General features: G+C 39.7%; 1 protein-coding gene across 1 annotated transcript in view; it reads right to left on the reverse strand.

Annotated features, from left to right (window-relative positions):
* The window catches only part of ST8SIA6 (ST8 alpha-N-acetyl-neuraminide alpha-2,8-sialyltransferase 6), a 104204-nt gene extending 95255 nt beyond the window's left edge, over window positions 1-8949 (reverse strand). Inside the window, exons 1-2 of the mRNA XM_045534196.1 lie at window positions 8719-8949; window positions 8126-8224 (exon numbers count right to left, since the gene is read on the reverse strand). Of these exons, the coding sequence (XP_045390152.1) occupies window positions 8126-8224; window positions 8719-8819 (200 nt within the window). The 5' untranslated portion in view covers window positions 8820-8949. The remainder of the gene's footprint in view (window positions 1-8125; window positions 8225-8718) is intronic.
* Between the last annotated feature and the right edge of the window lie 8372 nt (window positions 8950-17321).

Consider the following 17321-nt stretch of genomic DNA (forward strand, 5'->3'; position numbering starts at 1 on the left):
AAAGGCATTTCTTTGTGTCCTGCAAGCTCTCCCTGGCTCTCCTGTCCACATGTAAATGTCCCCTTCAAAGCCCAGGAGTGACTGGAGTCCATGCTCTGAAGCCCTCCTTGGGTCAGCCAGCCCAGATTATTGTGCCCGACAGCTTTTCCAGATCAGAGCAGCCACAGAGGTGACACAGGACCCAGAAAATGACAGCACCACAAAATGCCAACCTGGGAAGCAACAGTGAAACCCATTTCCAAGCAAGGAAAGCAAGGAAAAAAAGCAAGTGACACCAGAGCAGAAACGGAGGAAAAACTCCTCACTAAGTCTTAAAAGAGAAGGGTTACAATTAAGACCGAATTAGGGAGTAGAAAAAAGAAGCAGAATTTGAGACTTAAAGCCTCATTTCAAAGCATTTCGGAAACCAGGCTCAAGACAACTTTAAAGCATTCTGAATTTCTAAAATCAGAACACATATTAGTATCATTACTTCAAAAAGCAAGGAAGCAAAGACACAGACGTGAAAAAGCTTTTACTGCTCTCGGAAGTAAAAATCCAATAGCCTTCATCTATTTGGGGCGTGAAGTAGAGAGGAATGAGGTAAGAGGGAGAAAATCAGCTATTCTAGAGTTAGGGTTAGTTAGAAGGTCCTTTTTCTAAGCTCCAGTTCTCACTCATCTTGAATTTTCTGAAGCCTGCAGTTATGATCCCAGTGTAAACCTATATGACAAAAAATGTCGAATAAAACATTATTACAACTTTCAGTATAAGACAGTAAACAATGCCCGGGTTTCCCTCATTTAGACTATTTACATTCCTAGGAGTGGACATAAGTCTACCCAAAATGACAAGTGCACATTTGGGTGGCAACAGATGTGCTGTTTCAGAAATTTGTCTGGTTCGGGGAAGAAATACTATTAACAAGAGGGCATATGGAACCACATGGAGGAATTACCAGCAGCTGATGTAAATTTCCACCTCAGAAACAGCAGGTCTAGGGAGAAACAACTAGGGAGGCTTTGATTCTCTTCCCACTGTCTCCCTTTCTTTACCTAAGAACAGAGAGCCTGCCCCAACCAGAAAATCAGGTAGCTTCTCCCACACAGGAAGGGACCTGCTTCCTGAGGTAGGAGGGGCTGTTTGGGTGCTGCTGGACAAAGCACTCATTCATTTCTCTCTTCCTACCTCCTCTTGAGATTACACTTTGATTATATTATATTATATCAATCACTGAAGGAGTAAAAGGGAATGGGAAAGGGAACTGATGGATCATTGCACACTGGGACGTGAAGGGTGGATGCCAGGAGAACCTAGTGACCCCAGCCCTCTCCAGGCTTTAGGTGACATCTCTCATGTGCCCTTCCTGGCAGCAGCAGAAGGCCAGAGGGATCAGGATCACCCAGGAATGAATACATGTGCTTTCTGACAGTCATGAAACCAAGACACGAGAGCAAGAGAGAGCTTTGGAGTCTGGTATCTGAAAACTCAAATTGGTAAATTTTGGTATGTCTATTTTATCCCAATTTAAAAAAAAAAACCTCAAATTTTAAAAATTCAGGAATGTGTTTATAGGCTATATGGCTCAGCCTCTCATCTGGCGTATGCTCTCAGAAGGGGAATCTTTAAGCCCCTGGCCTGGGGTGGATGGCAAGGAGTCCTAAAGGCTCCGGTCTCACGAGCACAGTGCTAGAGAGTGGATTTCTCATTTGGGAGTATCTAAATTTAAAAAAAAAAAAGAAAGATCATAAAACTTATGAAAAGATTCCACACTGTAGGAAGAGATTATTGCTCTTAAATGCAGAGAAAAATCATACTTTTGAAAAACACTGACTACAAGAAAGAGAGGAAATCTTCAGAAAGCATTTGCTTTGTGTTCTCAATGAAATATAAGAAAGCATGGAATAAGAAATGGAAAAGTGAGATTTAAAAGGTTACTTAGATGCTTTCTGAGATGTAAACTGATATGATAAGGTGTAGGCTGAAAGAAGAAAAAAATTGTAGAGAATAAAAATGTAATCGATTTACTGTTTTTAGATACGGCAAAGCAGAGAACTGACACTCCAGCTGAATAATTCAGTAACATAAAGGACAAATTTGAGAAGCTCTCCTGGAGGGCACAGAAAAAAGACAAAACTAAAGTCTGAAAGAGAAATAAAATTGCTTACATAGGGAGAAGGTGGTGAAGAAGAGAGAGAATGATAGTTATGGAAGATAGAAAATTATCTACTTCACAAAATGCAAGCAGAATGTGTGGAGCACAAAAGATAATCAAAGATATACAACACATTTTTTTCTTGAATTTAAAAGTATCTAGGCCAGGTGATTAAAAAGGCCTAGAGACAAAATTACTCAAAAAAGACCACTGTGTCGGCATATCACTGCGAATATTTTAAATATAAATAAAAAATGTCAGTCTCCAGTAAAACAAACAATCAAACGAATAACTTTTGAAAAAACAAAAGAAAGACTGCCGTTATTTCTCTTTCAGGGCCTTAAATGTCAGAAAACAAAGGAACAATGTCTACAAAAGTTTTCAGAAGAAACAAAGTGAAGATGGGATCCAATAATTCAGAACCTAGTGTTATCCAGAAAAATAAGCCTTGTGTCCTCAAAATAAAAGTCATGAGCCACAAAAAAAAAAAAAAAGAATTGTGTCCTCAAATATCCAGTGTCAAAAAGACTGTCACCCACATTCCAGGGTTAAACATATGAGAAGATGACGTATGCCAACTGACCATGAAAGGAATAAAAACCAAGAACTGAAGAAATGGAAAGGGGATTTAAAATGTCAAATTTCAAGCATTAACCAGAGAACTTAAATTGTACTTCTAGCTTTTTAAGCCATAACTCGATTCAAATTAAAAATAATCCTCAAAAAAGAAATCACATAGTAAAATAATAGTAACTTAATAAAAATTCTGCTCTTTTTGCCACATGCCAAAAGAAATTCTAGATGGATTAATTTAATTAGTATTCAAATTAAATATTTTTAAATGAGGGATGTATACTTATAGCAGGAGAGTAGACATAAATATATTCAAAAGCAGAATTGATAAAAAAAATAGATATAAGGGGTATGACAACAGAAAGATCGAAAACTTCTGTTGATGAAATAACCACAAACACAATTAAATGTTAACTAAACTCTAAAATTAATTTAAATGCATAGTAAATAAAAGTTTTACGATTTTGCTATATATATAAACCTCTTATAAATCAATAAGAAAACAGAATATCTTGAAGAAAAGATAAGCAAGAATATGAAAATCCAATTTACAAAATAAAAAAATATAAATGGCCAACAAATATCTTAAAAATTAAACACAATGGTCAACAAATAAATACAAGTAAAGACATCAATTTTTCATCTTTAAGATGAAATCAGAAAGAGTGGGAAAACAATTATAATACATGGTTCTGGAAAGAGTTTGGGTCAACAGTCATCGTCTTATACCACTAACAGGGGTATAAATTGAAACAACTGTTGTGACAAATTGTTTGAGCAAGTCATAGCTACATTTTAGAATTTCACATACTCTTTGACCCAATCCCTCCACTTCTAGGAATTTATTTGAATAATCAGAAATGTGTGCAAGGATCTAAAGTCATTTATATCACAGTATAAATCAAAATAAAAAATAAATAACCCAAGTATAAAAATGGAAAGCATAAATAAATTAGGATATATCCATACATTCTAATACCATGCTCTAAAAATTGTGTTGCAGAAAAATACTAATGGCATGGAGAAAAGTTCAGATATAGTTTAAAAAAAAAGTTACTAACCCATGTCAAAATATACATGGCAAGATTACTAGATATATGCATATAAAGGATACTGAACAGGTAACCAAACATGAATAGCAGTACAATATGAATCTTTTGGGTGTTGAAATGACAGGCGATTTCCGTTTTCTTTGTGTTCACCTAAAAACATATGATAAAACCTCTGCCATGACTCTCTATAAAATAATGTGAGTTGGGATATAACACAGTTGATGTCTGCACTCTGCCTAGCCCCAGTTTTCAAACAGGTACAAGGCAAAATCCTTCTGCAGGGAGAAAGGAAGGGGAAGGGAAGGCCATTAAGAGAAATAGCAGGCAAACCTCTCTAAGAAAACAGAGAAGTGGAGGTGAGGTCCCCACACCTCTGGCAAACTCAGAACCAGTGCTCCCAAATAGGCAAATGGAGTAGACACCAACTAACCAGAACATTCAAACAACAGCTGCTGTTCTCAGGAAGTCTCATCCAGCCACAGTATCCTGAATCTTCACAGTGGATATTTAAGCCAGAATGGACAACTACTACTAAAGGTACCAAACTTAGCTAGTTTCCATAGGGGTCTCTAGAACTCCAAATCAGCTAGTTACATAGGTTTGTATCGGCATTTTGCTAATCTCACAATAATCCAACCCTTCACTCCTAGTGATTGGATATCTAGGAACTCACTTATGACCTTACAGCACGGTTCTATTGCATTTCTTTCATAATCAAAAATGAAATTAATCTTATTTAAGAAAAAATTTTATATTAATATTTAAGAAACAAAGTCCAGCCACTTGGAAATTGAAAGGCACACTCGTAAATAACCATGGAGATAAAACAAAAAAGTTTTCAATGTAACTATAAACAACTTAGAATATATTTTTTAAACTCTAAACATTATGCATCCAAACCTAAGAAATGAGTCCAAAGCTGCATTCAAAGGAAAATTCATAGTATTAAATATTTCTATTATTAAAAAACTGAAAAACTACATAAATAAACCAAGCCTTCACTTCAAGATATTAATCTGGGGGAAAAAAAGAATACTTTAAAAGGTAAAAGTAACACAAACAAAATAGAACATGTAAATTTATCTGAATTGAGAAATAAATCCAAGAGCTGGTCATTTGAAAAACAAGCAAACCAATAAAAGATTTTGATAAAGCTTATTACAAAAAAAAATACTTCATTGTAATGAGGTCATATTTGAAAAACCATTAACAAACTTTTCTCTTTTGTCTTTCTGAGAACCTGACCTTCTCCTAGCCAATTTGAAACATATTTGGGGGGAGGAAGGAGAGCTTAAGACTTTTCACTGAAAGTATGCAAAGAGAAAGAATAAGGTAGACTTTAGACAAGCAAAATAGAATTTTCTGCAGCCTCAAGAGAAGATTTTCCAAATCTGTCTCATTCTTCCACTCTAGCACATTAACCACCTTCTCTGGAAGACACAGACCCTTGAATTTTCACAATCCTTTTCCTCTGGTTCCACAATTTACCTGAAGATTTGCATTATGGCAAAGAAAATATGCAGCAGAGAAAAGCCTGAACATTTCTGGAATTGAATAAGTAGGGGGAGAAGAGAGGGGAAGGAGGAGGAGTGTTTTGGCTTGGAGAGAGAAAAGGAGGAGCAATAACAAGGTAGTAACAGGGGTAATAACAAGGACAGAGGGGGCTTTGCTTCCTTCAATTAGGATTCTGGAAATTGGTCACCTCTTGGGCAGTCCCCCATCCTGAAATAACTTAGAGAAAGGGCAAGTAGAGTTAGGCCCTGATATTTAGTTTCCTGTACCAACCTTGGTTCTTGCATATTTAGGTGGGGCCCTGAAATAGCTAAGGGACTGGACATGGAGCTAGCTAGATAGAGCTGAGTGAGACAGTGTCAAAGCAAATGTTGCAGAGTGACAACCCAAGATAGGACCAAAACAGAATCTTACTCAGATTCCTGAGTGGGATCCCGTCAGTGGGATCTCACATAAGGTCAAGACAGTCAGGAAATACCAGCAGGTGCAATGAACCACAAGCTGCAGATCTGATAATTGGCCCTCCACAGGGTGCTTGGCCACCAGATGGAAAAGGGACAACATCACTCCAAAGATTCCAAGAGATGGTAGAAGCAATCTGAGAATTCAGGCATTTGTTCCCAGGGAGAATAAATATCACCAGAAAGAGTTGCTTAAATTGTCACATCTAAGTTTTCATGTGAATTGAACATTTGGATCACAAACACACACACACACACACACACACACACACACACACACACACACACCATCTTTCCCAGCACCTGTGACAGGCTGTACAGCAGGGAACTTAAGAATGTGGGATTCTGAATCCGCATAGCTTAGGTTTGAACTCTGGCTCCACAATTTGTTAACTCTGTGGCTTTGGGCCATTTACTTAATTGCTTTGTGCCTCCATTTCTTCATCTATACACTAAGGATAATAATAGTTTCTCTTAGCATTTTTTTTAAGGATTAAATGAGTTAAATGTAAAGTGCTTAGATCAGTCAATAGGAAGAGTTCATTAAGTGTTAGCTCTCCTTACCCCTAAAACCATCATTACTTAGAGCATGGGCTCATGGAGGAAGATCAGACCAGCTACAGAAAAATTAAGAAATCACAATTGTTTAACACAACCAAATAGTATTGTGGACTAAAATTCGCACCTCTGTTCCAAAAATAATCAAAATCACAAATGATAAAGGGGACACAAAACATGCCAAAATAGAGGCTTTTACAAACACAGGAGAATGGTATAAATTTTTAAATCGTAATAAAATGGGCCACCTTCAGGGAAAAAAAAATGAATTACCTATATTATTAGCTCAAGAAGTATGCCAAGTAGAAAAGAAGTATGACAAAAGGAACTGAAAAATTCATCAAAGGATTGCCTCCAAAGAGACCCGGGATCAAATCATTTAATGAGTACATTCTTCCAAACTTTCCCATGGAGCAATCCTAGAAATGTACAATAGTCACAGGGCTTGAGAAAAGATGGGATGCTCCCCAGTTCATCTTGCAAACCTGAGCAAAAAAAGACAATTATAGACTAATATTTTTCTCAAAAGCTTTTGTTACTCTAGGATTTCTTAGTGCCTCTAATATGCTGTGAAATTCCAGTGAGGGAGATGCGGCAGTTCCTCACTTCCAGGTTTCCTTCAGGCACTTCCAGACCCTTCTTGGAGCCATGCTGAGGCCACATAAAAGAGATCCTTGAGTCATGTAATCCAAGAGCCCAGAATATACAGAAGGGTACACGGAGAAAAAGGGATTCACAAGAGATAGAAAGAGGAAAAGAGGCAGTCTACAAGATTGCAATAACATTCTGCCGGTGAACACGTAAATTGATTCAACCCTTCAAGGAAGCAATTGGCGATATGACATAGAACCTAATATGTACACACTCTTTGACTTAATAATCCAACTTCCATCAGTCTGTTCTGGGTAATTAATTCGAAATGAAGACAAGGATTTATGTACAAGGATGGATTTAATAGAATTATTGATAACAAACTAAACAAAGCACAAAGTGGAAACAAGCCAAATGTCTAAAAATAGAAATAAGTGAATAGATAAATCAAATTATGCAAGAATCAAAAGCAACGTATTGGGAAAAAAAATTAATGATAGGTATAGGTCTATGATTTTTTTAGGGAAAAAGCAGACCCAAAACTACAAAGTATACTGTTAACTATATTTTTAAAATACATATATATAGGAAAGACTAATGGAAAAATATAGACCAAAACCAACCTGAATATGGTCTCTGGGTGGTACAAATCTGAATGAATATTATTTTCTTTTATATATGTCTCCTATTGTCTAACTTTCTACACGAAGCTGTATTACTTTTATAATCAGAAAAGAATTATGAAAACCAAATAATTATTGCACATAGATAAATATTCATATGAATGATAAAAAAATATGTTAAGTCTCCGTTCACTAAGATCAAAAACATACACAGCACAAGAAGAATTCCAGTCCTTCAAGCCTGAATCCTAACACTGGTGCGCTTTAAAGCGTAGAAAACAAAAAGCAAACCAACCAAATCCCTCAATAAAGACAGGCTGAGCTGCTGCTTCTCTCGGGGGTTTTCAACACACTATTATCGAGAGGGGAACTCAGCACCCACTTTTGAAGTGCAGCTGTTGTATCTCTCTTGCTTCAAAGAACAGGCACCTCGAGGAACAGGCTTTAAAAGGCTGATGGAGTGGGAAGGGGCCCCACCTTCTCTCCCCCCCACACACACACCCCCTCACTCAATCGTGTCAACCATGTCGTCCCAGGCAGACCACTGGAAGCGAGTCCAACCGCTACAGCCCGCGGTCCCCAAGCCTCCGCCCGCCCGCCCGCCGCTGGGCCCCGCGGTACCTGTTCGTGGTGCGCGGTGCCGGGGTCGCCGGGCTCCGGAGGGTCCTCAGCGCCGCGGGGGTGCCGTGGGTGGCCGCCCTGCTTTCCTCCCCCGAGAGCCTGCACAGCCAGGGAGAAAACTTAAGTTGCCACACCGCGCGGGGAGCCGCCGGCTGGCAGGCTGGGCGTCGCGCTCCACGCCGGGCGTAGCGGGGCATCCTCGCGCTCCCGGGCCCCGGGGCCAGGTCCCAAATCCCGGATTGGAAGAGCCTTAGGGCGGGAAGGAAGACAAACCAAGGAACAGAATGGAGAGCCCGGGTTCCTGCTGGGGAACCCGACGGCAGGTCCCGCTCCGCAGCTCCGCTGTCCACAGCGACGTGCGCCGGAGCCCTCCCCACCCTGAGCGGGCCCCCTTCACCCCAGCAGCTGCCCGCTGTTCCAAGCGTCGCCTCTCCGCGGGCCCCCGACCCCGCCCCACCCTCCGGCCGCAGCCGCCCCGCGTCGGCTTGTCCCTCCGTGGCCGAAAGTCCGCGCGCCCAAGTCGAGGCGACCGGCTGGGGTCCCCGGGGCGCGCGGCGGGGCGCACGGCGGGGCGCCCGGGGGCGGGGGGTTACCTGGAGCCGGCGGGCGCGTCGTTCGGGCACCAGAGCAGGCGCAGCAGCAGCAGCAGCAGCAGGCTGGCGAGCAGGGCGAGCAGCGCGCCCCCCGGCCGCATCCTGAGCCCCAGGCGCGGCAGCCGCCGCTGCTGCCAGGGCAAAGCGCAGCCCGGGCGGCCCCGACTCGCCGCTCTCGCCGCCGCCGCCGCCGCCGCTGCCACCGCGGCCGCAGCCCCGCACACCCCCAGGGTTCACGGGCGGCGGCGAGGAGCGACGACAGCGCGCGGCGCGGGCCCGGACACCCGGGGCGCCCCCAGGCAGCGCAGCCTGCGCGGTCTCGGCGGGGACAGGAAGCAGCCGCGTCCGGCTCGCTCGCTGCTCCCACCCAGCCCCGGCCGGCGGAGCTCGGAGCCCGGCGCTCGGCTGGCAGATGACGATTCGCCCGGCTCGCCACCTGGCCTCCCGGAGGCGCTCGGAGCTGCTGCGGGCTCTGGTCGCCGCCGCCGCCGCCGCCGCTGCCACCGCCGCCGCCGCGCGGGGTCACCTGAAGGTTGGGGAGCGGGAGCTCAACTCCGTGCTGATTGGGCTCCAACTTTTCTGCCACCTCACCTTGTCCTGAGTGGCCGCGTGTCTCCTGGAAAGCCCACACAGCCCCCCGGCCCCAATCAATCACACCGCAACTCAGTCCACCGAGCGCGAGGGCTTGGAGGGGCGGAAGGGGACAGGAGAAAGGACCCACTTCAAAAACTTTCAAAACTGTAGAGTCCCTCTGCTGGAGCCTACCCCACATAAAGGCTGCTGGGGACTTGGGAGTTGTTGGGTGGATCATGACACTGAACAGGAAGAGCCACCTCCACCTACTTAAACCCTGAATCAGAGGGACAGCAAATTGACACCAGGGATCTTTAGGGGTGAGCAAATTATTAATATCCCCTGCGGGCTAATTCCACCCCTGCCTGTTTTTGTACATAGTTCTGTTGGAACACCTCCATGCCCATGACTTGCTATTATCGATGACTAGACATGGCTGTATGATCTATGGCTGCTTTTGCACTACAGGGGCAGAACTGAGTAGGGGTGACATACGTGGTACAGCCCACAAAACCTAAAATATTTACTATCTGGTACTTTCCAGAAAAAGTTTGCACACTGCCGTTAAATAAGAAATCACTAGACTGAGGCTGTCTCTGTACTTTGAATTCCTACCTAACAAGCCAAAACCTACCTTAGACTATAATAAACAGTTCAGTTCAGGCCAATCACAGGCTGCAAACTCATTGCACTATGCCCATATAAGGCAAATACCTCACCACTCAGTGCCCAAATAGGGCAGCTGCCCAGGTACAGGCAATCAGGTGATGTGTCAATGCTCTGTTTACCACTTATAAACGCTTCCTGTTCATGCTGCTGGGTGGAGCTCTCTGAACCTCCTCTCGTTATGAGTGCTGCCTGGTTCATGAATCCTTTGCTCAAATAAACTCTGCTAAATTTAATTTGTCTAAGATTTTCCTTTTAACACTGCTATGCACTGAATGTTGTGTCCCCCCACCAAAAAAAAAAGTTTGTAGGTTGAAACCCTAATCCTCAACGTGATGTGGTGGTATTTGGAGGTGGGGCCTTGGGGGGGTGATTAGGTCATGAGGGTGGAGGCCTCCTAATGGAATTAGTGTCCTTATAAGAAAAGGCAGGAGGGAGTTTGTTTCCTCTGTCTCTGCTCTCTGCGATGTGAAGACACAGCAAGGGGGCAGCCATCTGCCAACCAGGAAGAAGGCCCTCACCAAGGCCTGACCATGCTGGCACCCTGATCTTGGACTTCCTACCATTCAGAACTGTGAGAAGTAAATTTCTGTTGTTTCAGCCACCAAGTCTAAGGTATTTTTGTTATAGCAGCTGTAACTAAGACACAGACCCAGGTCTAGATCATACTGGTTAGCATCTCATTTATTACAGGACAATGAACCAATGACAATGTGATAGAGTCTGGCTCTCTAATTTAAAAGTGGGCCTCAACCCTTTCGGGCCTAAGCTATCCCATGCACACATGGCCCACTGACCATCCAAGCCCCCACTGAGTGACCTTCCTAGGTTTTAACCCCATAGTGCTTATATGAAGGCTCATTACACTATCCACCCTATTTTTGTATAGACTTGAGATTTCTCCGAAAGCAACCCTTGGACTTTACTATCTTGAGAGTACCTTGATAAAGATACTTTGAAAAGCTTTTAATGAGTTAACTTTCCCAAGTAATAAAAATATTTATATTTCAACTGAAGCCTCCTAGAAGCATAAGTTCTTAACCTAAAAGAGGCCAAAGTGTGAGCCTTTGGGGAACAAGTAGGCCAGGCAGCTAAATAAAGCTGTCACCAGTGGTTTTGTCACAAGGAAAATAACATATATCACGGAGAGAGATACAAGGATGCCTAGTCCCTTTCTACTAATTCTGCATTTATTCCAAAAATATTTGGCTGAAAACAAACCAGAACTTTGCATGTAGTAATTGATCAATAAATGTTTGATCAATGAATAAAAACACTTCAGAACTAGTGATATTCTTAGAGAGAAAAAGGAGCAAAAAACTAAAAATAAATGTGGCTGAAAATATTCTTTCCTTCTATAGCTCACCATTGCTGTTAAAATAAGTTCTAATCAAAAAATAAAAAGCTGCTACTTTTACATAAGACTCACATTTTTAGGGATCCAGTTTCTTCATCTAAGTATGATATAATAGTGCGATGCTATATTCAGATAGTGCTAAAATAATATAGTAATTCAATTCTACATATTTGAAAGTTTAAGCCCTCTGCTAAATAAATGGGATATGGCACAATTATCATAAAAATGGAAGAGTTTTCTGGATTTGGAAGAGATTCTGAATTTTATTTCTCTTAGTGTAGAAGAACTGTGCAGACAACTCACGCTGAAGATGGTTTGCAGAAAAAGAAAAAGATATTATTGTATCAGCCAGGAAGCTGCAATTTCACCTAATTTACTAAAGTTTAATATTTCAGCACAGCTGGGCTCAAGGCAACAACAGAAGAGTCAGCCCTGCACTGGGTTCCCTAAACACACTGGCTACAAACGAAGATACTTTTTATCAAGACAATGGCTATAGGCAAGGGAGCCACAAAAGCCCATTTTAATTGGAAAACCAAGTGTAAATTTGCAATGGGAATTCGGAGCCCCGTGTTAAAATTTGACAGTAGGGAACTTTACTGCAAGCTTTGTAATTTAAGATTTGAGTTGGAAAGATATGAATTATCTTGCTTAAGCTCGAGAGATAAAGGAAACTGACAAAAACATGATTCCTTAAATATTATTAGCCACAGAACCACTACTGGAAAACTGTGCATTTGGTATCTTCACATTTGCAGGTTTGACTGGCAACCCCAAAGATCTGTGTCATGTAGTAATTTGAGATGCACGTGAGACCAGGAATCCAAACATAAACCCAGGCTCGTGTGCAGAAACTGCTCCCAAGCTGGTGATCAGTGTGGAACCTACCCCACTCTCCCAGTCCGTCCAGCATGTGCCTCTCACTTGGCCTTTGGTATTCTTTATTCACCATCATGGATTCCCTTACTTTCATAAAATAACTTTTAAAAAAAATGATTGGGAAGTTTCGGTATGTAAAAAATGTTAAAGCCATTGAAAATCTTCCTGAAAGTAGAAGAGATTTCTGATTTGGGGTGTAAGGTTTTATAGTTAGGAAACAAGTGAGTTTCAACAAAAAAGATGATTTGGGGGGAAAACTAGAAATGTATAAGATTTCTGTAGGCACAGATTTGGTGATTCATAAATATGAATCCCAAATATCAAGTGGCTACTTAACACTTGATACATACATATGTATATCTACTATGTAAATATATATAATATACATATAGTACATAATACATAATATACATAGTGTATATATATATATACACTGTCTACATAGTATATATACATATACTGATATATACCATTTCTTTTTTTCCTTATATTATTTCCACTCCTATATACCAGTGAGTGAATATTTTGATATACTATATCTATATATAGATATAAGTATATGGATATATACTCGCACACTATGTAACTATATATGTGTATATGGTGTATACAGATATACATAATGTATGTGTATATATAGATATATCTCACTGGTATATATCAGTCAGAGTTCTCAATATAAGAAAAAGGAATACTGTGAGAAACACTAAAAATTGATGAACCAGAGAATCTTTTCCTTCATTTGGGTGACATTTTTTACCTATGCTTAGAAAGGATGGTTTCTGATGTTTCCAGACTACTTGATTGGTCTTTGTAACGTTAAAGATTTGTGAGGACTGCAAGACAATAGCACATTTATAACATTAAACTACTCCTTAGGGAGAAAATTTATAAGATTAGTACAGTCAAGGCTACATATTTTCAATAAATCATAGAATAGAAATAAAAGTAGAAATAACTTGAAGAAATCAATGACCTTGTGTGGGGGGGGTATCTCTTCAAATATATTACAGATTTTTGCCCACTGCTAATTGAATATGAAAAAGGAAACAATTCCATGTACGAAGTAGTTTTAACTTTGAAGACAGTATAACTAAAATTACAGAACAGCAAAAAAAGTGTTACTATTCACTTTATAAAAATAGATTTTGAATGTACAAAACATTCAAACTTCCCAAACTCCTCTCTGTCTCTGAAATTCACTTAAAAGATCATAAAGGTACAAAAGAGGAAATGGAAATGATTTATCCTGAAACTATAAAATGGTCACAATCTCATGTGTATATTCTGCAAACTCCCAAGAATGCCAGCAAAGGATAACCAACCAGACAAGAATGCCAAGTTCAAGATACATGTCCCCTATTTATGACCTTGGATTTGTGGGACAGAAGTAAAAAAGTTTTCAAGGCTCTACTACTACCCAATTTGGAAGCACAAAGGCTAGGGGCAGAATCAGTGTCAATGGCCAGTGCTGCAGAGTTGAAAGGGAGATGGTGGTCAATGTTTCTGTTTCAGTGAATGCAGCTTTCTCATCAGAAGAATGCTAACTCTCCAGAGACAATGCTAATCTTGGGGAAAGATGCCACAAAAGAATGTAGCTACTGATTAAAGTCAATTGACCAAGAAAAAAATGAGTACCTATTCTAGCTACCCAATAAACAAAAGGCCGTTGAGCCACCAGTTGTCACACCAGTCTGGCCACTCCCAGGATATCCCACCTAATTCCAGAGTCTGCAGGACCAGATTGGGGGGGGGGGGGACTGGAGCAAGCAGAGGTTATATAAGAAAATCTATCGAATTTCTCCCCAACTCCTCTTCCCCATCTCTTCCTTCCATTCACTTTATAAAATAGATTTGAATGTATAAAACATTCAAACTTCCAAAACTCCTCTCTCTCTCTCTGAAATCCACTTAAAAGATCATAAGCAATAGTGGGGCAATAGAATGATCTTCCATCCAACCTAAACTATATAACAACAATTCAATAACAAGCCCTTAATGCAAAACTAGTTTCAACAAGTGCACAATAAAAAGTGCCAAAGATTTTCCATTCACAATATTCCTGGCTAATAGCAGAAAGAAACAGACATGATTTCTTAGAAGTGCGAGTAGGTGGAAAAAAATTATGCAAAAGTTCTGCAAAATATAAGAAAAAAGGAATGGAATATAACGATGAAAAAGGCAAATGAAGAAAATATTTTGTAACAAGACTGATTCCAGGAAACAGCAGAAATTTTAAGCAACAACTACTTCATACTCTCCAGGAAATTAAATATAATGTAAATACTGTGATAGGAGAATCCAAAGAAGAAATAAGAACCGAGAGAAGAGATAATAGGGCAATAGAATATGCTGAAAACTGAACTGACAACAGTAAAACAAAACAAAAAGCTATTGCAGAACTTAAAATTATCTTTGAAGTCTAAGGAGCAGAATTTATGTGGCAAAAATCTGAATCATTGTCATCAAGATTGGACTGGTGACAACTGCAAAAATAAAAAGAAAGGGACAAGAAAAATACATTGATCAGAAAAAATATGTATCAAAGACAGATATTAAATATACATAATATAAGTATTAGGTGTTCTTTTAAAAAAGCACAAAATGAAACACTGAAAACATTTAAGGATATAATGGAAGAAAACTTTTCTGAAACAAAGAAATATGTGAATATGTGATGCTTCATCTTCTTGTTGTCTGAACTCATTATGAAAACTTATGGTGTTGCAGAGAAATTTAACATGGAACAACTAACTTCATGACTTATTTGTTGTAGAGATCATTCAAAGACAAAAAAAGAGTCCTAAAAATATCCAGACAGAAAAAAGCAGGTAAAAATTAATCTTGTTTCCAACTTCACCTTAGCAACATTAGAATCAAAAGGAACAAAATCATAGTTAAAGAGTTTTTAAGCAGAAAAGATGTGACCCCAAAATTCTAGACCCAGCCAAGATAGTTTTCATAGGTAAAAATGAATATTTTTACATATAAAAGTTTCAAGTATTTTCAAATATTCAAGAACTCAGAATATCTAACACTTATGTGGGTATCCTGGAAAAAAATCAACTTGAGCCATAATCCAACCATAAAACATGAATAAGAATAAGGAATTCACAATGAAGAAGTCTTGATTATAAATAACTCAGATGATAAATAAGTCATTTAAAATAGAATTAAGTATAAATAATACTACTCTACAATATAAGTATTACAGTTTCTTTAAAAATAGCTACATAAATATAAAATAATACATTGATGCAATAAATCTCAGAAGCTCATGGCAAATAGTGGGAAGGATAAAATAAGAAAAATAATGAAGGATGTAGTGAAAGCTGAAAGCTCATTAATTTCCTCAACTTTCAGGGTAGATATATACAATTAAATCATTTAAAAAATGAGAAAAAATAATCATTGTCTTACCAAAAAAAAAAAAAAAGCAGATAGAAAGAAACAATGTATAAATATCTTCCAAAGAAGATGGGAGAGAAAGAAAATTCAGACTTTTTAGCAAAAGAAAGAATACCAATTCAAGTGCCAAATGACATTTATAGGAGGCCACTGATTTGCACTGAACTCCTGCACTAGGCCCCAACAGGCCAACCCAAAATGCAGTCACTCATGCTAACATTCTGTGTCACCAAACCAAGACCAAGTTGTTTATGTGACTTTCCAAGAGATCAGGAGAGAGAGGTAATAGCTAAATCCCCAAACAAGCCAGTTTTGGCCACCACTGTAAGGAAGTCACCTCTGCTTTAACCCTTATAAGGAAAGTAACCTGAAGTAACCCGATGTTAACCAACCCACTTTTTGTATCATGCTGTTTCCTTGTTCCTGCTTAAGCTACCTTATAAAAGCCAGCTGTTCTGCCATGCCCAGTGTGGCACTTCTCTATTTTCAGATGAGATATCAGATTAATGAATCACAAATGAAAGCTACCTAGGTCTTTTAACTAAATTTGTTAAAATTTTGTCTTTTGACACAAGGAATAGATGAATCTGTTACAGACACTTAGAAATCTTTAAAATATAACAATTAAAAATTAATGCATAGCTGAGCTCTCAATAAAGAAAAATCCCCAGGTATCAGAACTGAGGAATGAACTGAGAAGAAGACAAGTAAGTGTGAGATCTGACACAGCAGCTTACCCAAAATGCATTATCATCCTGGTAACCTAGAGCTTTGGTTACCTGTGAGTCTGAGCTAGAAATACAAAGATTCACACGCCTGCACAACAACAAATATTTGCCTCTGCCTAGCTCTAGGTGAAAGAATTTTACTCCAAAACCTTTGGATTTGAGGCCCAATTTTACACCACCCAAGTAGTCCTGTAATGCTGCGGTCCCCACCCCCAGGCTGCAGCCTGGTACCAGCTGGTGGCCTGTTAAGAACCAGGCTGTGCATCACTGCATGGTTCCCTCCCCCGCCCCCCACCATCCCCATTACCCATTACCCATGTTAAAATTGTCTTCCGTGAAACCAATCCCTGGTGCCAAAAAGACTGGGGATCGCTGCTGTAATGAACATAAAAAGTTATTCCTCTCTGGCTAATGATGTCCTGGTTTGCAGTTGTAGTAGAAATAGTTAGAAAAATGCTAACTATCTGGCTCCATAAAATCTCAAAAAAAAAAAAAAAAAAAGGATTCTCATTAAAAATGTGCTTAAATCCTAAAATTACAAAACACTTAATGAATTCACCATGAATATGTCTTAGTGGGTATAACTAATGGAAGAATAATAGCCCCCAAAATTTGATATTTAAGCAAGAATAAAAAATCCATAAAATAAGTTTAAAATTATAAGAATATGAAAGAGTGAATCAATATACTCTATGATAAAAGCAGATTTTTTTTCTAAAAAGAAAAACTGCAAGAAAGAAAAAATTAGTCCTTGATATAAAAATAATCCACAGATAGATCAAATGACAAGATTATACATGGCTAAAGAGAAGATCGATGACCTAGAATACCAGCCTGAAAAAAATCACCCATTGTAATATAAAGAGATGAAAAATATGAAAGAGGGTAAACATCTGTAGAAAAGAATATAAAGGTCTATATTCCTGTTATCTACTGCTGTGTAACAAACCACTCTAACACCTAGTGGTTTAGAACAATAACCATTTTACTAT

The sequence above is a fragment of the Lemur catta genome, chromosome 1 (assembly GCF_020740605.2).
Source record: "Lemur catta isolate mLemCat1 chromosome 1, mLemCat1.pri, whole genome shotgun sequence".
Classification (NCBI taxonomy): domain Eukaryota; kingdom Metazoa; phylum Chordata; class Mammalia; order Primates; family Lemuridae; genus Lemur; species Lemur catta.